At 40.4% G+C, this 21506-nt stretch overlaps 2 protein-coding genes across 6 annotated transcripts; both read left to right on the forward strand.

The window, feature by feature from the left end:
- Nucleotides 1-11689, forward strand: brd2a (bromodomain containing 2a). Of its 4 annotated transcripts, none has more exons than XM_034892146.1 (12): nt 1-2185; nt 5252-5558; nt 5882-6019; nt 6397-6547; nt 6702-6901; nt 7017-7538; nt 7885-8013; nt 8139-8330; nt 8425-8687; nt 9155-9474; nt 9926-10054; nt 10457-11689. In XM_034892146.1, the coding sequence occupies exons 1-12, from the start codon at nt 2154-2156 to the stop codon at nt 10579-10581; spliced, it is 2508 nt and encodes an 835-aa protein (XP_034748037.1). In that variant the 5' UTR covers nt 1-2153; the 3' UTR covers nt 10582-11689. The 4 variants fall into 4 exon arrangements, with proteins under 4 accessions (XP_034748037.1, XP_034748033.1, XP_034748034.1 ...); XM_034892142.1 differs by having other exon boundaries at nt 1-645; nt 10454-11689; XM_034892143.1 differs by having other exon boundaries at nt 1-645.
- A 2246-nt stretch (nt 11690-13935) lies between these two features.
- hsd17b8 (hydroxysteroid (17-beta) dehydrogenase 8) lies at nt 13936-20334 on the forward strand. 2 transcript variants are annotated; one of them, XM_034892154.1, is made up of 9 exons: nt 13936-14201; nt 15045-15247; nt 16262-16378; nt 17516-17611; nt 17916-18001; nt 18091-18175; nt 19168-19210; nt 19630-19704; nt 20199-20334. In XM_034892154.1, exons 1-9 carry the CDS (start codon nt 14156-14158, stop codon nt 20216-20218), a joined length of 771 nt encoding a protein of 256 aa, XP_034748045.1. In that variant the 5' UTR covers nt 13936-14155; the 3' UTR covers nt 20219-20334. The 2 variants fall into 2 exon arrangements, with proteins under 2 accessions (XP_034748045.1, XP_034748046.1); XM_034892155.1 differs by lacking the exons at nt 19630-19704; nt 20199-20334 and having other exon boundaries at nt 18091-18192; nt 19168-19206.
- Nucleotides 20335-21506: the final 1172 nt, after the last annotated feature.

Below are 21506 nucleotides of genomic sequence, written 5' to 3' on the forward strand. Positions count from 1 at the left end.
GCAAAGCGTCTTCTTGGCAGGGACGCATGCGCAATACTTCGTGTTGGTTGCAACATAACTGAGCTCGACAGCAATCGTCATCTGGAGAAACCCGACATTTCTAACACTTTGGGGACAAACTGAGAAACTACACATGAGATGTTAAGGATTACGCGACCACACACGGAGTGCAAAAGAGGAAGTTTGGGAAATAGCACACTAAATCATACAAAAACTCGTTTTGGTCACGTGGTCAACCTTGACCAATCGGAGCAAGCCGAACGCAGCGGAAACTATGCTCTTTGTTCGGATATTTTGGCAACTTTATTCCTAAATCTGATCTCGATACTTTGTATAAAGCACAGGGCGGACATATGAAGGTAACGTTTTCATGAGAAAGGACTCGCTGTGGATACGTTTTTATTGCGGTTTTTTTGTGGGATGCCACGTGTCGAAGTTTTGAGAAACCGTGTGCTCAGCCTTATTTACCACATGACTCCCCTCCCCCACCCTGCGCAGGGAATGGGGAAGAAGGCGGACATGTTTGAGGGAAATGTGTTGGTTAAAAAGTATCGAGGTGGAAGACAAGAAGATTTATTCAAGAAAAGCTTCGCATTATTTTTTTGGGATTTACCAGTCGACATTTATATTTATTTTGAATTCAAGGTTTTTATGTCATACTTTAAAAAAAGTATATATTTTGTATTTTTGGATAATTAACTTTCCCTTTGTTCAGTTCTGTTTTAATAGCATAACGTTTTTGAAAAAGTTAGTAGTAGCCTAATATTGCAGCGAAGTAGTAGTGTTTTACACAGTGTATTTGAGTGACATTGTGGGGTATTTGTAACCTTGGTGTGGGGGATGGGCGCATGTGGTTAGGTAACCATTTTGTGTGGTTGTTGAATTTGTTGATCGTCGGTTGTTTTTAAAGATCAGAAATTGTGTAAATACTTACTTATTCTGTTCATGTGGGTTTTATAGTTTTGGTTTAATCTATTTTAAGAACTTCCAAATGCCAGGTATGGTATTTGCGTTTTCAAACCTTTTTACCGTAGGCTACAAGATTGATCGACGTTTCGATTTCTTAATGCTTAAATTAATGCGATATTTAGATTATGTTTAGTTTTAGTTGGGTAAAAGCAGTGTAAACGTTACTTTTATCAAATGTAATCCGAGGCCAGTGAGGAAAACTGCTGTGTCATTCAGTGACTGGTTCTTCTGACCCTGTCTAGGTGTGGTCGTTTTATTATTCGTCTAGTAAATAAGCTGAAGCTCTTCGTTTCACATGCAGTCAGAATCGTTAGCGTGGCCTTTATCGTCTTTAACGTTACTGCTTTGGTGTTGGTGAACCATGGAGGCCTTGTTGGGCTGTGTCCTCTAAAATGGAGGCCTTTTACTCCAGCAGATGAACGCTACTTATATAAGTTATATACGCTAAAAATGTAGCCTTTTCTATGTTTGAGGTGATGTTTTACCTTGTCAATTGTAACTAATTTTATTACAATAGTCTATGTCATTGTACTTAAAGATGGCGGCTGTGGACCTCTTCTGAAAGACAGAAGTGCGTGCGGATATTCCGGTAAGCCGACTGAGAGCTCGTGTTGACTTGGGAGAGGCTCTTGAGCGGTACGCGTGATCCGCTCGAAGAACCAATGGGCGTCTTGGTATTTAGCCTGGAAGCCCGCGTTACAACGTTATTGACCAATCCCCGTAGTCCCTTTGCACACGTTGACGTAATGTAATATGATAAGAGAGGTGGCGGTTTCAGTGTCCTCTCGTTTTGTAAAGGATTAAATGGAGGAGCCAGTTACAAACAGCATCTATGTGTACTGAATATGTTGGGCCAATAGTATTGTGCAATTTCCTTGACGGACAGCAAAAACGTCCGAATAGGTTGGCCCGAAAGATTGTCAGTTAAGTCTCAGTATCTAGGGGTGTGGGGAGTTTGACGGACATTGTACGTAACGAATAGGAACTCAGAGGGCGTGGGCAGTCTGAGGTGGTTTATCCAATAGGGCGAATGGTAGGTCTATAAAACAACGTGTGTAGTCGCATCGTCGCCATTTCAGCGAAGCAGATTTGAGGAGTTAACCGTGGCGGGGAGCGGAGAGAACTGACGAACAGAGACGGATCCAGGTCCCAGTCTATCTTAAACTGAATCCGGATCCATCCTGATGGATATGGCAGTTAACCCGCTCCTTGACAGGTATCTACCGGTAAAATTGACTCTCAGCTTTCCATCAGAGGGAATATTGTAAACATTTGAGTTTTTTCCTTCAAAATATCATTGCTAACAGCCTGTGTTTGCTGTAATACAAATGGAAGAGGGAAACGGACAGCGAATGTGCTGCAGGAAGAAGTTGTCGCGTTGTGAAAGGGATTAGAAGAGAAATTCATTAAGGAAATAAAACGTTTGTGGGTTGTAAAAAGCTGCTGCTGCTGTTCGCACTATGCCGGCGCCATCTTCGCAGCGCTTCTGCCGTTGGCCGCCCTCTCTCCCGCTGCCTGGCAGTTGCTGCTAGCGTTAGCGTCAGACTAGTGTCCCCCCCCTTAAAAATAACAGTATCTCGACCGGGGTGTCTTGTTTATTAATTGTTATAATGGTATAACTTAACAACATGGTTGAAGTACATTTTTAAGAAACGTTACGTAGCTAGCTATGCGGGCGGCTAACAATACCACATCACACCACAGTTGACGACCATGAGCTAAGATACAGTACGCCAGATAAGGTTAACGTCACAGGGGCAGATGTTCGCGCTTGCCACGGTTATTGGTCTGCTTCTCTTAGGTTTGTTGTTGTAGCCATGTGACGGACAGGGTTTGTTGTGATCGCTGGTACGATTACATTGCACTAACGTTACCATGGTTGAAGCAGCCATCCATGTGTCCCGGGTGTTTCAGTTGGTTGCCTGGTTACATTGCTCAGGTTCACTTATCCTAAGCTAGGCAGCAACTGTTAATTTAAGCTATATAATAATAATTTAACGGAACTCCACTGTACTTAACAAATATAAATAGCATTGTTTTTTTCTTTTCTTGGGCACCCATACCCAATTTTACACATACTAATTTGTTTACCCGTTATACAGCTAACATAAAACATGTTTTTGCTTAGTGTTGTTAATGTTGTACATGATTATCTCCCTTTAAATAATAAAGTACACTAACTGTCAAATGTGTTTCCAAAAGTTGTGTCATTCAAAAAAAAATTGCTTTATTATAAACTTTAGGTACAAATTCACTATGCATTTTGTCATTTTTTACAGCCATTTCTGCATACCTAATGTAAAAATTGTGTTATTGCGTTGGCAGCTAAGTTTACCATATGTCTTGTTGATTTTGTACTGTATGCCTATGTAGGGTGGATTAGTCCAACATTAAGGTATACACCTGCCCCCAAGGGGCCTCTTACTTGCATGATGCAAACACAGTAATACTTGCTCAGTTTGCATCAGTGCTTCAATGTTAGAGGCTTTTAGTGTACACAAATATTCTTATGAACTTGGATACTTTGACAATGTAAACAAAACAGGCACTAAGTACCTTCAGTGTTAGGAAATGATTTCCCAGCAGATGACACCCAACTTGCTCCTCAAACAACTTTGTTTTGCATTGTCCTGTCAGCGGAGATGTGCTATGGTGAGTTCATGTTATTGATGGAGGGAGTGCTGGTATTTATGAAAAGGGAAATGCAATTTGTCAACGCACTGGTAGCACGTCTGTCAGCTTAAATAATGTTAATGAATGTTAAAATTCTACCAGCTGGTCAAGATTACATAAATTTGGCTCATAGACGGTGCTAAACTTGAACCCTGTCAAGCAATTCTGATGTATGATGTTTTTTTTTTTAATACACTTTTTAATAGCTGTAAATATATGTGTTCTGCCTTAAGGGTTTCACTTTAGAAATCTTAGCATTGTTGAAGGGGAGCAGTCTTCTCACAATACTGTAAAACTCCACCCTGGTAACTTTAAATTCCTTAGGATATGTACAGCACCTGTCTCCATCTTCCTAGGACTAATGATGTTTTAAGCATATTTTTACCTTTTAAAGACAGAGCAGGTAACCTTTTAGATATGCTGGAGTGTGTGTTAAAACATCCGTCCATTGAGTGATAAGTTAGCCGGAACCACATCGTCTGCTGATTTAGGCTTGCACATTTCCCCAGTTATAGAGCAGTGAAAGGCCAATGGCAGACCCATTCACTCTTAACTATAAGTTACAGGGGCCAAAATACTGTAGTACCCGCCAGTACTCCTAAGTGGTTATAATTGGGTGTGTACAACACACCGGTGTGTCTATGTCAGTTTAGAGATCATTACTAATGGATATTTCTGTTGGAAAAATATACTCCAGTCATTCTTTTAACATGCCAGCCAAAACACATTCAATCTTTTTTGACATATTTGTTTCTACATGGAAATAGGGTGAAATTTCTGTCTGTAATCATTGCCGTTTGTGTCTGGTAAAGAGGAGGAAGTGCTAGTCATGATGTTCTGCCGGGACTGAATTTTTTTTTTTTCTGGGAGTAAATTCCAAGTCATCCTGTTGTGTGCTTGCTGATGCGTAGGATGTGTGACGGTGTGCCTTGTACTATATTCATATAAGCAGGCTTAATAGTTATAGTAAAGTTTGATAGAACAACATAAAATGTATGCCAAAAGAGGACAATCTTATGACAGGATGACAGATTAGTTTTCATATTTATTTAATTATTTATTTATGGGACTGTATATATATGGCATAATGTTTTTTTCACTTATACTGTGAGAATAGAACCATTGCACTTCATCAGGACTTTTGGGAGGAGTTAAAAGTTATGCAAGCATTGTTAAAAAAAATAGTCCATATGCAAATTTAGTCTTCTGTCCACTCCATATTAGCAAACAAAGGCAGGGGACCTGGCTCCCTCATCTCATAAGTATGGATTCAGCACAAGGTGTACAAATAAATCCATATAAAGACTTAAAGATTTCTTCACGCTCATGAACAAAGAGAGTTGGAGTTGCTGCACCTCAGCGAGTACAGTATACTGACATTAGCCTCAATTAACCAGCAGGCAATGTACTGGCTAAGAAATTGTTTTTTTAGTAATATCCTTACTTTTTAAACAACATACGGACAAACTAGTATTTTTTGCTTTTTAAAGTCAACAACGTGATAATTTTGTTGAGTTGAAGAGTAAACCTTGTTGAGCATGGGAGGTGACTGTGACCTCATTCAGACAACTGCCAAATAGTTAATTGGTCTTTTAACTGCTCTCTACAGCTCCCATGTTGGGCTTGACGTTGGCATAATGGGAGTCACAACCATGGACCAGGGTTCTGGCACAGCCGGAAAACGCATCAGAAAACCTTCACTGCTCTATGAGGGCTTTGAGAGTCCTGGGATGCCCCTACTCAGTCATATGACCCCTTCGGGACCCCCACAACCCCCAGTGAGGGACCCCAGCCGACAGGGGAGGATGACCAACCAACTTCAGTTCCTACAGAAAGTCTTGCTCAAGTCTTTGTGGAGGCACCACTTTGCCTGGCCCTTTCACGAACCTGTGGATGCGGCCAAGCTCAACCTACCTGTGAGTGTGAAGACAATAAATTGTACATTGACTTTCTTCCATATATATAGATATATAGAGATATAGATATAGATATATAGATATATAGATATAGAGAGAGAGAGATAGAGAGAGAGAGACAGACAGACAGACACCTTATGCCTTTCCACAAAAGGAAATAACATGCAAAAGGTCATGTGTCACCATCACTGTTAGTAATAAAACCATCTAGAGTCATTTACCAGTCCCACCAGCCACGGGCTTATAGTACTTTAAAAATAAATCTATTTAATTTTTGGATGTCTCTTCGTATTGTGTCTTATCTTTTCACTGTCTCCCTCCAGGACTATCATAAGATCATCAAAATTCCTATGGATATGGGCACCATTAAGAAGAGACTAGAAAATAACTACTACCGCTGTGCCAGTGAGTGCATGCAGGACTTCAACACCATGTTTACCAATTGCTACATTTATAACAAGGTAAGGGTGTGTGTGTGCTTGTGTGTCCATCAGTCTGAGAAAGTGTGAGCCTAAGACATCCTGGCAAGATGATGTTTCATGGCAGCCACTATTAGTAGTCTGGAGATTTGGTGAACATGCTAATTTTCATATGATTTTATATTTAAAAAAAAAAAGTAATAAAAAAACATCAAATTAATTTGGTGACATATGCTAAACTTTAACATGAAATGTTCAAATACAAAATGCTATGAAAGCGAAGCCATCATTCTAAAGTATTGGGTAATCTTATAATTTTTTATTTTTTATTTAAGCGTGTTAGCGTGAAGTTATTGACTTCTGACTGCTAAAATGTTCTTTCTAGTGTTGTAACCATTTTGCTGAAATGTCTCCCGCAGCCTACAGATGACATAGTCCTGATGGCTCAGTCTCTGGAGAAGGCTTTCCTGCAGAAAGTGGCTCAGATGCCCCAGGAGGAACTAGAGCTGTCTGCTCCTCCTCCACGGAGCAAACCAACCAAACCTGGCAAAAAAGGCAGAGGAAACGCAAGTGAGTACTTGCTGCAAGCACTTGCTGCTATTACAGACATGCAATCATCATACGTGCTGTATAAACACACTCTTTTGCTCATATGCAAATGTATTTGTGAACATGTATTTTACTAAATATTTGTTTTTCTGAATCCTTGCCCTCTCTCTGCCAGTCTCTGGAGGAGTGACTACAGCTCATCAGGTCCCAGCTGTTTCCCAGTCAGCGTACTCCCCTCCCACCCCAGAAACGCCTGACTCCATCCTCTCAACCCCCCCACAGACACATATGACCAAGAGTCTGCCCCTTATTCTTACAACTGAACAAAGCATCCCTACAATCGCTGGTCTGCCTCCAACACAGCCCACGGCTAAGGTAATTAAGGCACTAAACAAGTTTTGTTTAATTAAAATGTAACAGTATTTCAAAAAAGAAATAAAAAAGACGACCACAGACTAAACCCCATTCTCCGTCTTTCTTGGTTTCACAGAAAAAGGGTGTGAAGAGGAAAGCAGACACAACCACCCCAACCACTGTAGCCATGCCCATCATGAGCACCATGGGCGTCAGCGGCATCAACATGGGGCTAGGCGGTGGACACAACTCCCCGCTAACCCTCACTTCTTTGGGGATGGACCACAACTCCAGCGTGGGGATGAACCAAGGCCATAGCCTCGGCCAGGGCATGAGCTTGGCTATGGGCATGGGTATGGGTATGGGCTGTGGAACAATGATGATGGGTACCAAAGGGGGGGGTGGCAGGAGAGGAGTGAGTGGACGAGCCATCAAGCCTCCCAAGAAGGATTTACCAGATTCCATGGTGCCAGCACCGGTGCGTCGCAGCAAGCTGAACCCCCAATTGCGCTACTGCAATGGGGTCCTGAAGGATCTGCTGTCAAAGAAGCATGCAGGGTATGCCTGGCCGTTCTACAAGCCTGTGGATGCCTCGTTGCTCGGTCTTCATGACTACCATGACATCATAAAGCAGCCCATGGACCTCAGCACCATCAAGGTACTTTCTTTAGGAATACACACAACTGTCAACATTTGTCAGAACAGAGGAGCAGGGTGTTACTGGTTCTCTGGTCCTGTTGCACTGAATTGAAGCAAGTTTAGAATAGAACAAGGTAGACTGACATATTGTTATGGACATATGTTACCATGGATGATGGTTGGCCATACATACTTACCATGTACATCCTGGGTAGCCCTCGTCCACTGTCTTGTAGTGTGGTCTACTTTTAATGTTCCTAGTTAATAAAAATGGTAGTTCCAGTGACACCAGACAATGGGACAGAAACCTTTTTGTTTTTCTAAAATACATTATGTGACTAAAATCTGTGATTCTTTATTTTTAGCGGAAGATGGACGGCAGAGAATACCGTGACGCCCATCAGTTCTCTGCTGATGTCAGGCTGATGTTCTCAAACTGCTACAAGTACAACCCCCCTGATCATGATGTGGTAGGCATGGCCAGGAAACTGCAGGTAATGTGCCTGTTCTAGTGATACAATTTATTTAGTATTTGCAAAAAGATTATTGAATTTTACTGCACGTGTCTTATGCTCTTGTTTTTAAACTGGTTCACTTACATACTGTTCAACCCTTTTAGGATGTCTTTGAGTTCTGCTTTGCTAAGATGCCAGACGAGCCTCCAAGACCACCTAGCTCTTCGTCTTCCTCCTCCTCCTCATCATCGTCATCAGAGAGTGAGGTCAGCAGTGAAAGTGAGGAGAGCGAGAGCAGCCCCAGCTCTGACTCTGAGGAGGAGAGGGCCAACCGACTGGCAGAGCTGCAGGAACAGGTTTGTTACAGTATATGCATACACAAAATATAATATCTGCTAAATTTGTTCCTCAGGATTTAATTCCCACATCTGTCTATCTTTTTCCCTTCAGCTCAAAGCGGTACATGAGCAGCTCACAGCGCTCTCACAGGGCCCGATCGTCAAACCTAAGAAAAAGAAAGAAAAGAAGGACAAGAAAAAAAAGAAAAAGGTAGAAAAAGAGAAGCATCGGAAGGTAGAAGAAGAGGTGACACCTGTTAGACCGCCCAAGACTCCCAAGATCACCAAGACTCCAAAACCCAAGAGCAACCGAGGAACGCCCGCTCCTGTGGTGCCGGTCAAGAAGGCACCGAGCAAGAAAAACAACAAGAGCAAGTGAGTACTCTTCAGTTTGTCCAATGGGTATGTGCTGCATCTGGGTCTCTGCTCAGACGTGTGGAAGATGCATCTAGCAAGACGCCCCGAAAGGGATGCACTGTAGCACAAAGTCAGCCAGATGGCTACATGTTGTGTAAAATAGGTATTGTAAGTAAAATAATGTACATTATGTAGTTTAGTTTATTGTGGGGAAATTAGGTTGCAGCAGAATTCACAAAGCATTTTGGACATAACAAAGACAAGAAAACGTATCACGTAATTAAAAGTTTGACGTATACTGCCTCTGACATTAAAAGACAACAATGTCCTTTTAAAAAGAACATTCTTTGTCAGCCCCATTTAATCATGCACGGCTTTCTATCAATTTCTAATGCTCTTATGTTTTACCTAATCACATTGTGGTTTCAAAGAGGCCATTAGTCGTCTTTTAACGGACTTTCCTTCCATGTCCTTCTCTCCATCAGAACCAAAAAGGGTGGCATGACGTTTAGCATGCCGCCGCCGGTCCCCGAGCCCATAGTGAGTCATTATGACTCTGATGAAGAGGAGGAGACGGCGCCAATGTCATACGATGAGAAGCGTCAACTCAGCCTGGACATCAACAAGCTGCCCGGCGAGAAGCTGGGCCGCGTTGTTTATATTATCCAATCACGCGAGCCCTCGCTCAGAGACACCAACCCAGAGGAAATCGAGATAGACTTTGAGACCCTGAAGCCGTCAACACTGCGGGAGCTGGAGAGATACGTCATGACGTGTCTGAGGAAGAAACCTCGAAAGCCATATGGTTAGTAGAAGAGAGCATTAAATAACAAGGTTTGATGCCAGTTATGCAAATGTGTTACTTTTTTTTAAGATCAATCAAGTTTATTTGTAAAGCCCTTTACAATAGCCGAAAGGTACAAGGTAAAACATGCAGATACAATCCAAAGTGCTGTAGTGGTGCAGCACTGCAGGACATTAAAAGCCTTCCAGAAATGCAGAGAAAGGAGCAGACAGAAGGACACCTAAGAGACAGTATTTCCCTAGTCAGAATTAAATGCTAATTTAAAAAAGTGGGTCTTAAGCTTCGTTTTAAAAAGGCTGAGGTCAGTAGTGGTGCAGATGTCAGGGGGTAGATGGACATGTTCATGCATCTTTTAATTTAGCTTTGTGGTCTTGGAGGATTTGTAGATCTTTGATAATGTCGTACAGTAGCCCCCATCTCATGGATACTGTTTTTCTCTGTTTGGATGCAGCAAGTAAGAACAACATTGCTGGCAAATCTCGGGAAGAGATCACTCTGGAGAAGCAAATGGAGCTGGAGAGGAGGCTGATGGACGTCAGCGGTCAGCTCAACTCGGGAAAGAAGCCCGCTAAGACCAAACGTAAGTCCTCTATCCTGCTGTCTGTAGGACTTAGTGGTCAGGCTGAACACCTTTATGTAAAAGGTGATTCCACATTTTCAAAAATAAACTGAAAGGTGATGGTTATGCCAGAAATCAGTAATGTTTAGTAAAGAAAATTGAGTGGCTGGTGTTTTTTGTTTATTTATTCTACATTTAATTCCAAGCTCTTTATTTTTTTTACTTTGGGATTCTTTTGGTCCATGTACAAAATTACTCTAAAGTTATTTGTTAATGAGAAAAGAATATATTTAATTTTTCATCATTCATTTTGATACATAAACGAACTTAACACATTGTTAGTTTTTGTTTTTATTTGCAGTATCCTACTGTTGTCATATTGCAATATTAAATGTCTAAACATTGCTGTCTTCTCTCCAGCAGAGAAACCTGCCACCGAGCAGCACAACCAGCCGTCACGTCTCAGCGCCAGTAGCTCGTCCTCGGACTCCTCTTCCTCCTCCTCTTCCTCCTCATCCTCAGACACGAGCGAATCAGACTCTGGCTGAGAGGCCTGGGGTGTCCGTATCAAAGGGTCACGTTAGGGACCTTAGGGTGTTTCGCTTCCCACCGAGTGGACTGAACTGCAGCAGAGCTACTGACGATGAAGCTGCAGACCGGAGCAGAGAGACCAGCACTAGGCAGAACTGGTCCAACTCAACAAGTGTCAAACCAAGAAAGAGAGGGATGGAGCTTTCCCCGCGCTCAGCTCATTCATCTAATGCTGTCCTGGAAACAGACGTCGAGTATGGATGGAAAAATGATGAATTAGATTCTTTGTAAAGTTCTGCTGTTCTCTGGAGAACTGGCCTTGTTGGGCAGAGCGAGGGACGCTCAATCTCCTGCAAAAAAAAAAAGGAGATAAGCGACGCATGCGTTGGAGGGATAAGGGTGCTAAAGCCAGAAACTGTCGTATTTCTGGAGATTATTTCCCTTCTTCTTGTGCTCCCTGTCTTTAGGCTGTATAAGGTTTACAGTTATATAAATATCTATTTTTCTTTTATAAAGAAGCATTTTATGGAGCTAATTTATTCCCTCATGCTGGGAAAGAGGAACAGGGGCGGGTGGAGTGGTTTTAGTTTTTGTTTAGTTTTTTTTTTTTTTTTTCTTGAGTCACAAAGAGAGTGTGTGTGTGAGTGTGTGTGTGTGTGTGTGTGTGTGTGTGTGTGTGTGTGTGTGTGTGTGTGTGTGTGTGTGTGTGAGAGAGACGTGTGAGACGTGTGTGTGTGTGTGTGAGACGTGTGTTTGCATGTGTGAGATTCTCAGTTTGACGCAGGCGTTGAAATCAGTCTTTACGCAGAAGCACCTTGGTTCAGTAGAATACAGAACGCATGCATTACAGAGGAGCTGACAACATCTGCATACTCGTGTACTACTTTACTGCATCGTGTACTCTTGTACTTGTCTGAAAGGGTTGGCCACTGTACAGAAATGTGACATAGTTACACATCAGTCTATACCAACATATATCTGGTCCCATGTGTGCTGTCTTTTTTTTTCTTCTTTTTTTCCATCCATCTCAGTTTCTCTGTAACCTTGTTGCTTTTTTTCTTCTTGTGACCAATCTGCTAATAAATTGTGAGGACGTGTCTTGTCGACTCACCCGTGCCCAAATCACATCTTTGTTTTGATTTCTTTTGGGGTTGAGGTTCAGATCGACTTGTGTCACAAAACATCTGAGACATGAGAACTTGAAGTTGCAAGAAAAGCGTTTAGCAAAGACAAGACAAACGGCTTTGTCTGTATCATCTGGCCTTTGAGATCTCTGGCAGCTTACGTGTTTTATTCTCTGTTTTAGCGGAGGTTTGTGTAATTTGAGTAAGTTTACTTATTTGTGTGATTTAACAACATTAGTAATACCAGGTTGGGAGGTTCTCACCAGCAACATTACGTTGTTTACGGTGAGAGTTTCTCTTATTTAGCCTTTCTGCAGTTAAACGACCATCTTTTATTTCTAGAAAAGCGACGTGGCGTGTGGAAGTGGCTTTCTGTATTTTGGGATCCAGCAGCCAGTTTAGACATAAATATGTTAAGAGGTTGATTTTGTTAGTAATAACAATGTTTGTTTGCTGGTACAACTAAACACTTTTGTGATTTTAGGTAAGGTGTTATTTTTGTTCTTTTAAAATCGCATGTGGCTTGAGATTGGAGTATTGTACGTTTTAAACTTGATTATTTATTTAGATGGAATTTGAATGGAGTTTATTTTTATTTTTTTCACAGTTAAGACAGTAACGAAATCTAATATGCACAGATTAAGTTTCAGGATTGTAGAAGTGTACATATTTACAGTTCAATCATGGAGCATGGTTTTGTTTTCCCTTCAGTAACTTAGTAGAGCTTTTTCTGCTAAGCAACGTTTTTGGGGGGGGGGCAAAAAATACTCGAGTTGTCAGTCTTACTCTTCTGAAGTTTGTCAGAAATCTAAATGCCTCTGTGCTTTCATCTGAACATCTGTACATAAATAAACTGAGACATGTTTTCACTGACTGGGATGAATTTCCTTCACAGATGTTAAGAACATAATGAATTATGATTGACTTCAAATCTAAGAAAGGATGTTTAAAAATGTAATTTTAAAGTAAAGCAACACAGTAATTCACAATTTTTTTTATACAATTCACTTTATACAATTAATGTACTTACTAGTACTACAACTAATAACTAGCAGTGACTCTTCCATTATATTTTTTTCTTCAGAACGCCTAAAATGAAGTTTAGATGGATTTATAAGTGACTGTTCTCAGTCACATGACTAGTTTGTGTTGTATTTGTAGTCATGACGTCCAATCGTTTAAAACGTGTTTCTGCCTACAGTGACTGATTCAGCTTGGACGGTTCCTTCAGCGTCCCCCCCCCCCCCCCCCCCCCCCCCCCCCCCCCCCCTCTATCGTTTCAGCGATGAAAGAAACCGTGTCCAACACCTCCATCTCTGTCTCTGTTGTTGCTAAGGTAAGACACTACAATGATTTCATACCTGATACTTCCTGTAAATCCTGCGCAGCCCGTCCGACCCCCCCCCCCCATGTGTCCCAGGACTGCTGTCGCAACCTGCATGACAGGTGGCCAGAGGTGTCAAAAGTATTCACCTGCAGTACTCCGATAGTAGTATAGATACTAGGGTTTAAAAAGACTCCTGTTGAAGTATCAGCTCAACCTTTGCTCCAGTAAAGTATAGATATCTAAAATGTCTTCTTTAAGTAAAATAACAAAGTATTTGGACTTCGGTACGTGACACCTCTGCAGGTTGGAGATCCAAGAGATTATTATAGGATGCGCACGACGAATTGCGTTAGTGGGCGTTTGTGTAAGTATACAAAGCGATACTTCCGGTTAACACTTTCAAAATAAAAAGAAACAAGAACGCTGTAGCTAAGAACTGTGGCCACAAGAGGGCAGTGTTTACATGTGATTTGATCATGAAAGGTTACAAAGGTTGTCTTTAACCCAGTCCAAGTACTAAAGCAGACACAATAGTATATACAGACTCTTGTTTGTTGTGTATTACATATTTATAAAAGTATGGAGTTTGGGAATTATAAAAATCCCACTATAAAATGGAAACCTACAACAAACCATGAGTTTTTATGAGTTTGTATGCCCTCTTGTGGCCACAATAAGTAACTACTTTATTAGTCTGACTCACTCACATTTATGGATTCTTCCTAAAACTACAAGTTCAATCAACTGGAATGCATTTAATACGTGAAACAGTTTAATTTCTTTAAAAATGTATCTAATTTACCTAATTTTATCCCTGAGCCAAGACCTTTATAGTTTCCGAAGGATATAGTTTTATCGTCTACTCCATGAAAACGGCCAGGGCGTATCAAGCTAAAAACAATGACATAGGGAAATATCCGGTAAGCCCTTTTCAAAATAAAACTTACAGTAGGCGTAAAAAAACGAGCTGTGTTCGCGATTAATGATTTTGACAGATGAGGTTGTCGTTAGATATATAATTCACCAGATTGCAGTGCACGTGTCTACATAAAGACAATCTGCGTGAGTCAAATTTAGTGACAACATGAGAGGTAACAAACTGAGGCTAGTCTAAGGCTACCTAAAGGAAACGAACCCATCATGGCGGCTGCCACAAGGCTTATATCAAGGTTGACACTGGTCACTGGTACGTTTATATTTTACCATGCATCATCATTCGGTGTCAGTGTGTGTAGCACAGGTAAAGAAACTAAAAGGGAAAAGCGTTCGGGATGTTTCATTTTGAAGAATATTTAGTCGTAAACGTTTGTCGTCGATCAGTCAGCTTTCCCGTTTAAACCAACTACAACTCGCTGAAGTACAACTGGTTTGTAAATGTTAACTCTTTAGTAGCCTTAAAGATTGGGAAAGCAATGTTTGTTTCTACTGACTCACAACTAGAGAGCGAACATTTGGGTTTTAAGTTAAATCCTAGCAATGATCCATGACTTTATATCGAAGTAGTGCCACCTATGGATCAGGTCTGAATAGTGTCATTTAAAAGTAGCGGAAGTAAAACTTCTGATGTCACTTTAGCTCTAAATTATACATACTATTAATTACAGCTTAAATATAAATGTCTGGAAAATGTGAGTCTAAATCTTCAACTGTCTTGTTTTTGTCCGACTAGCAGCAGTCCGACACCCAAAGAAATTCACTCCTATAATAATCTATGACACAGCTGTGCAGAAACCAGTGACTGGTACTGTTTAATAAAAGACTAAATAGTAAAATGACAGCATTTATCTTTTTATTTACTTCCTCTCTAATGCAAGCAGACATTAAAGCTTGATGCTTTTCGGGATTAAAAACAATATGCATTGATGTGAGTTTTGGTGTGTTTTGGAGTTTGGTGTCAGAAGTTGAGTTTGCATGGCGGCAGAATAACAGGGATACAGTACAAAGACACATAATGGATCAGAATAGTTAAAACAATAAATGTAAAGACATGATGACCTTGATTGACCTTCTTCCTAACAAATCTATGCAGGAGGAGGCAGTGGGATTGGACGGGCGGTGTGTCAGCGCTTGGCCTCTGAGGGGGCCTCCGTGGTGGTCGCTGACATCAGCGAGGAGTCGGCCAACGACACCCTGGGGAGCCTGCCAAGGGACCTCAGAGGACAGGCACACAGGGCGGCTGTGGTGGATGTGTCCTCAAAAGAGAGTGTGAAGAAGCTGATCACAAGCATACAGGTGTGTGGGACAGGGAACATTCAATTCATAAGACTCTGTACCTGTGGAGACAGAGCCTTCAAACAGAGGAGAAACACCCTTCCTTCAGATATTTAAAAAATACTACATCCCTGAAAATGTAAAAAAAAAAAACCAACTCCTGAGACACCACCTGTTTACCACAGCCTACAACCTCCCTTAGTGTAGCCACTGTCATTCTGTAAAGTGTCCTTGGGTTTCTTGAAAAGCGCTTTATGCAAGTTATTGTTATAAGCCCTGTTCACACAGGACAGGTATTACCAGGGGACCTTTTGATATTTAGGAATGCCCCCCCCCCCCCAAATTCATGCCGCATTCACAAGGGATAACTGAAGTCTGTACTTTTATCTGATTTATTGACATTATTCCCTACATTTGGAATATTCCTATTGTTTTGGGATGTTCTGTAGATAATTTGCTGAGAATTTTTACTAGACGAACTACAGACATGGCAGATTGGCATTGGATCTGATCCCAGACGAGGCGGGCTGCAACTGTTTTCATTGTTGATTGTTTTCTCGATTAATCAATTAGTTTTTCAGAAGATGGTAAAATCAACACACTCAAAGACACTGATCAGTGTCTTGGTTTTTTTCTACAACCCAAAGAAATTCAGTGTAATGTCATAGAAGAGTGAAGAAACTATTATATATTCACATATAAGAAGCTGGAATCAGAAAATTTTGACAGCTTTTCATAAAATAAAATCCTCAACCCGATTAATTGGGTCTCAAAATTGTTGGCTATTAATTTAATAGAATAGATTTTATTGTCATTCTACAAGCTTATGAACAACATAATTTGCAGTAATAGTTGACAACTAAAGGATTAATCAATAATCTTTGAAGCTCTACAGACGATCGGCGCAATTATTTTCAAATTACCGGAGGTCCCGAGGTTATACTAGTCCCTTGCGTATATAATCTGCAGTATTTTCTGATATGACATGTCATGCTGCAGGGACTATTACATATTTTCTCCCCCCCCCCTCTGCAGACTCAGTACTTTCAGCCTCCCTCAGTGTGTGTGAACGCAGCTGGCATCACCCAGGACGACTTCCTGCTCAACATGGACGAGGATCACTTTGACCGAGTCACCCGGGTCAACCTGAAGGTGAGCCGTGACACCCGGGCCGGACCACCAAGCTTAGCTGAGAGCTTAGTGGGTTATCCAGCTTTCTTTGGCTCAACTCTGGTTTTCTGGTATCAAGAAGCTGGCTTGCTTTTAACTGAGGTAGATCACCATGGGAACCATCAGCTATGCTGCAGGTTAACTTCAGAGAATCAGCTCAAAATCTGTCAACAGCCAATCAGATCACTGGAAACACTGAGTCAGTCCTGTAGGATCCTGACAGGAACAAAAGTACTGACTATACAATGAAGTGAGAAATATTAAAGAGCAATAGATATTTCTGTAAGTCATATAATCATTTTTATTTTCCAGAGATCTTAAAAAAAAAACATGCAGGCATATTTTGACACTAAATATAAGCATGACAATGAAAGCTGGTCCTTCCCATCAGTCTTGATGCTTTAAACTCTTTTTTTACGTCACTGCAGCTCAGAATAAGATGAGGCGACTTTGTGATAAGTGGAGATATAAAAGAAAACTCTGATATCTGTTATTAGCAATCAAAAAGACACTCACTGTTTATTATCTCCCATAATTATTAATGCAGTATTGATCAGATAGACGTCTTCTCCTCTCGGCTTTTGGCAGCAGAAACACATTCTTTTTCAACTTCTGCTTCTCTATTGCATAATTATAACAGCTTTTTCATCATCATTTGTCCTATTCTCTTATATTGTCCATATTTAGAGCTGGTCTCTAGACTTTATCCCTGTTCTACTGGACTTATTTACACTACCGCCATGACACCCACTCTCACAGAGCACCTTACCTTACCTTGCATGCTGAGTCACTTCAAGCATCTCTTGCTTATACATCCCGTAGTTCATACATGTGTATTTTTTATTTAGTATTTTTTCATTTGTCCATTGGATTTATTATTTTATCATCTTATTTATTATGTCACAGATGATCGATCTATCTATCTATCTATCTATCTATCTATCTATCCATCCATCCATCCATCCATCTATCAGAAAGTCTTGGCTCAACCTGCATCTCTGTCTTTGTTATGCGAGATACTGAAAGTGAGCACTGCATATTAAATGAAGACAAGAGAACAGAACGGTGTGAAGTGATTTATTGAGTCATCTTTTTTTCTTCTTCTTTCATCTCTCCCAGGGTTCGTTCTTGGTCATTCAGGCTGTCGCTCAGGCTCTGGTGGCCTGTGGAGCACCCAAAGGATCCATTGTCACTGTGGGCAGCATCGTGGGAAAGGTGAGACACCAGCAGGCCTGGCAGGCACATGACCTCTTATTATACAGTTTTAAGTTCTAATGTTTTTATCCAGAAAGGCGGTGTGATAGTGGGATCATCCACAACTGTTGAAGTTAGCGGTATTAATGTTTACGTACCTACATTTCTCAAAGCATAAGATACAAGAGCAGACAGATATCCATCAAGAATGCATTTTCATTCTAAAACAACATATGAATGTCAACGTTATAAAAAACTAAAAAACCTACAGTGATACAGCACTAAATTAACTGAATCCTTGTGTTGGCGTGGTTGATGTTTGCAGGTGGGAAACATTGGCCAGGCGAATTACGCCGCCTCTAAAGCAGGAGTGGAGGGTTTGACGAGGACCGCTGCCAAGGAGCTCAGCAGGTGAGGAGAGCCCGATGCAACACGAGCACATCAGAGGCAAAGTATTTGGAATACAACAAAGATTCGCCTTTCCTTCTCTTTGCCTCCAGGTTTGGGATTCGGTGTAATTGTGTGCTGCCGGGTTTCATATCGACTCCGATGACGGATAAAGTTCCAGAGAAGGTTATCAGCAAGGTACAGCACGGACGCGGGTACTCACCGATACTTTAACACTTCATCTAACATGAAATCATGACTCTGCTGCGGGAATATACTGACCAATAAGTACCATGCTGTGTGATTGATGTTTTGTACATTTTTGATAGTTAAAGCCATTTAAATAAATTGGTAATTATTTAAGCAGAAAAGGCGACATATAACTTGGTGTGAATTAAAGTCAAAGTAAAGTGTTTTAATTTCTAACTAGACTGGTTAAACCCCGGCCTATCTGCCGTGACCAATCACAAACTATCTTATCCACCTGGCGCGTTATTGGTGGGTTTAACACGATGACGATAGAGAAGCGACCAATCAGCTTTTTGTTTACATTCACCATGGCGGCCACCGAAGCACAGCAGCCTGTTCATGCTGCTGTCGCTGCTACGTCACCCGGATCGTTGGTCTGACTGGTGAGAGCCAGATTAACAGTAAATACTAATTTAACATACCATTTTATTTTTTCCTTAAAATGTAATTACTTTTAACTCCCTACAAATATTATTCATACATAAGCGTTTATATAGCACTTTGCAAGACAGATCTATTTTTGTTGCAGCAGATGTAATAACAAAATGGCGAAAACAAGAGTTTTGCCTTCAGTGTGAACTTGCTCCCAAATGAAAAGCTGCTGACTGGGAGTTCAGTGGATTAACCCCAAACACTGAACAAGACAAGTTACTGTTTTTTCTATTATTTCTGCGAGAAACACAAATTAACCTTAGTTCTGTCTGCAGAAGTCTTGGCGGTGGAGATCTTAAAGCCACAACAAATACAACTAAGACCTCTTGCATTGCTATATATTACAAAGTGTCTGTGAGGTTTTTGGAGGGATTTGGTTGATTTGACCCTTTTTATTGATTCTCTAACCAAATAAATCCTTTGACTGACGATCCTGACTCTCTGTTTTTGGCATCATACAGTACTGCTCTCCTTCTCTCTGTTTAGTGTCAGGTGTTTTTGTGTTTCAGATGAAGTCCTTGGTGCCTCTGGGAAGAATGGGTGAACCTGAAGGTCAGTGAAGACGCATGTTTAACCTCACTATGTTTTCACTGCCGTCCTTTATTCCCCATTTTATAGATATTTAGGACACAAGCTGAAAGGATTGTTGCCTCAAAGATCACACTTTTTCAACATATCACTTCAAGTGAACATGAAATCATTTATGACCTCATAAGGAGCAAGATTCCAGATCGGCTCATCTGAGCTTTCATTTTCTCAAAGGCATAGCAGGATACCCAGAGATCGGTTTACACCTATCGCCATTTCTAGCCACTGGGGGACCATAGGCAGGCCGGGGGAACTCATATCTATGTTAAAAATCCTTAAAGTGAAAATGTAATGCCATGGGACCTTTTTAAATAAAGGGACAGGGATTGTGCGTTGTCTGCATCTGATCACACGGTTAACTTGTCCTTTTTGTTCTCCTCCAGAGGTTGCTGATGTTTGTGCCTTTCTAGCTTCCGATGATTCTCGATACATCACCGGTGCCAGTGTTGAAGTGACAGGTGTAGAGTCTTTTATCAACTCCTACATTAGGCCAATGAGGTGGGATCAGGGGAGAACTTGTTTGGACTCATGTTCTGCGTGCCAATAAACAATGTCCACAATTTGTCTGCATTTCGGTACTGTGACCAATTTTCCTAAATGACCTGCTCATCGTTGCACAAGCATTAGCCCATTTCATTTCTGGTTTAGATCCATTCCTTTTACTTGTCAGATAATTCACACCATGACACGCTGAAAAGCTGTATGCTTTCCCCGTTTTTCGACACACCATCGTACCTGTGGCTGAATACCTTTATACCCGAGCAATGCTCCACCCAGTGCTCAAACATAAAACTGGCAATTAATTAACATAACCAACGAGGTATGTAAACTAACAAAACAAAGTGTTGGAATTGCTCCAACAACAAGTACAGGGTGAGTAAATTCTAGTAGCTTCTGGGGAAGGATTTAAGTTATTTTCATCATGCTCAAATTGTGTCTTTCTCTTTTTTAGGAGGACTTTTCATTGGGTAAATCTGATGAAGACCAATGGGAGGCCAGTTCCTTCGTTGTTAACTTAATTTTCGACATACAACATGTTATATACTGTGTGAAGCCAATTTATTGCTAATAAATACTTGTTTGTAATACTTCTGTATAGAAATTTGTATTTTAATTTGAAAGATCAACATTAAAACTATTTTACTCAACTGTTGAGATGTCTGTAAAGCCACTTAAGTCCTAGTACACAGGGTTGTCTGATGCGCAGGGTTACTGGAGGGCTGGTATAAGTATAAACTATAGTATGTCGAAAAAATATGAAAGTCATATTATAGCATGTTGAAAAATATGAACACAGTCATAGTATAGTTTGTAGAACAAATATGAAAAAGTCATAGCCTCCATTCCTCTCACTGGACGTCAGTTAGTATACCAGGGGCAGTACCTAGAAGTGAAACTTCAAAATAATTAGGTTGGTATACTGGGTGCACAAAAGTTTAGTTGGGTTACCAGGGGCACGAAAAAAGGCTCAGGCGGGTGGAGGTTTCAACCAAGGGAGGGGTGCTTAAGTTTGGTTACACAGGTTTGCCTGGTGCACAGGGTCCCTGGAGGATTAGTATGTGCAAGAAAATATGAAAAAAGTCATTGAATAGTATGTCAAAAAAACTCATGGTATACTATGACAAAAGAAAGTCATAGTATAATATGTCTAAAAATTATGAAAAAGTCATAGTATAGTATGTAGATTTTTTTTTTTTTAAAGTCATAGTTTAGCATGTTGAAAAAATGTCATAGTCTAGTACGTCCAAAAATTATGGAAAGCATAGTATAGTATGTCAAAAAAAAGTCATAGTATAATATGTCGAAAGAAAGTCATAGTATAATATGTTGAAAAGATATGAAAAAAATCATAGTATAGTATGTAAAAAAAAAAAGTCATAGTATAGTATGTCCAAAAATTATCGAAAGCATAGTATAGTATGTAAAAAAAAGTCATAGTATAGTATGTTGAAAAAAAGTCATAGTATATATTATGTCGAAATAAAAGTCATAGTATAGTATGACAGAAAAAAAAGTCATAGTATAGTATGTCAAAAAAAAGTCATAGTATAAAATGTCAAAAAAAAGTCATAGTATATGTCGAAAAAACGTCATAGTATATGTCGAAAAAACGTCATAGTATAGTATGACAAAAAAAAGTCATAGTATAATATGTTGAAAAGATATGAAAAAAATCATATTATAGTATGTTGAAATAAAGTCATGGTACAGTATGTCGAAAAGACATGAAAAAAGTCATAGTATAGTATGTAAAAAAAAA

This window comes from Etheostoma cragini, chromosome 14 (assembly GCF_013103735.1).
Source record: "Etheostoma cragini isolate CJK2018 chromosome 14, CSU_Ecrag_1.0, whole genome shotgun sequence".
Taxonomy (NCBI): Eukaryota; Metazoa; Chordata; class Actinopteri; order Perciformes; family Percidae; genus Etheostoma; species Etheostoma cragini.

Bases quoted from the DNA above. Each gene is read 5' to 3' on its own strand.
- brd2a (XM_034892142.1), top strand. From the start codon at position 533: ATGTGTTGGTTAAAAAGTATCGAGGTGGAAGACAAGAAGATTTATTCA. The intron at 6,902-7,016 runs GTAATTAAGGCA...TTGGTTTCACAG, and splicing joins CAACACAGCCCACGGCTAAG to AAAAAGGGTGTGAAGAGGAA. The intron at 8,331-8,424 runs GTTTGTTACAGT...TTTTCCCTTCAG, and splicing joins TGGCAGAGCTGCAGGAACAG to CTCAAAGCGGTACATGAGCA.
- hsd17b8 (XM_034892154.1), top strand. From the start codon at position 14,156: ATGGCGGCTGCCACAAGGCTTATATCAAGGTTGACACTGGTCACTG. The intron at 18,002-18,090 runs GTGAGGAGAGCC...CTTTGCCTCCAG, and splicing joins GCTGCCAAGGAGCTCAGCAG to GTTTGGGATTCGGTGTAATT. The intron at 19,211-19,629 runs GTCAGTGAAGAC...GTTCTCCTCCAG, and splicing joins AAGAATGGGTGAACCTGAAG to AGGTTGCTGATGTTTGTGCC.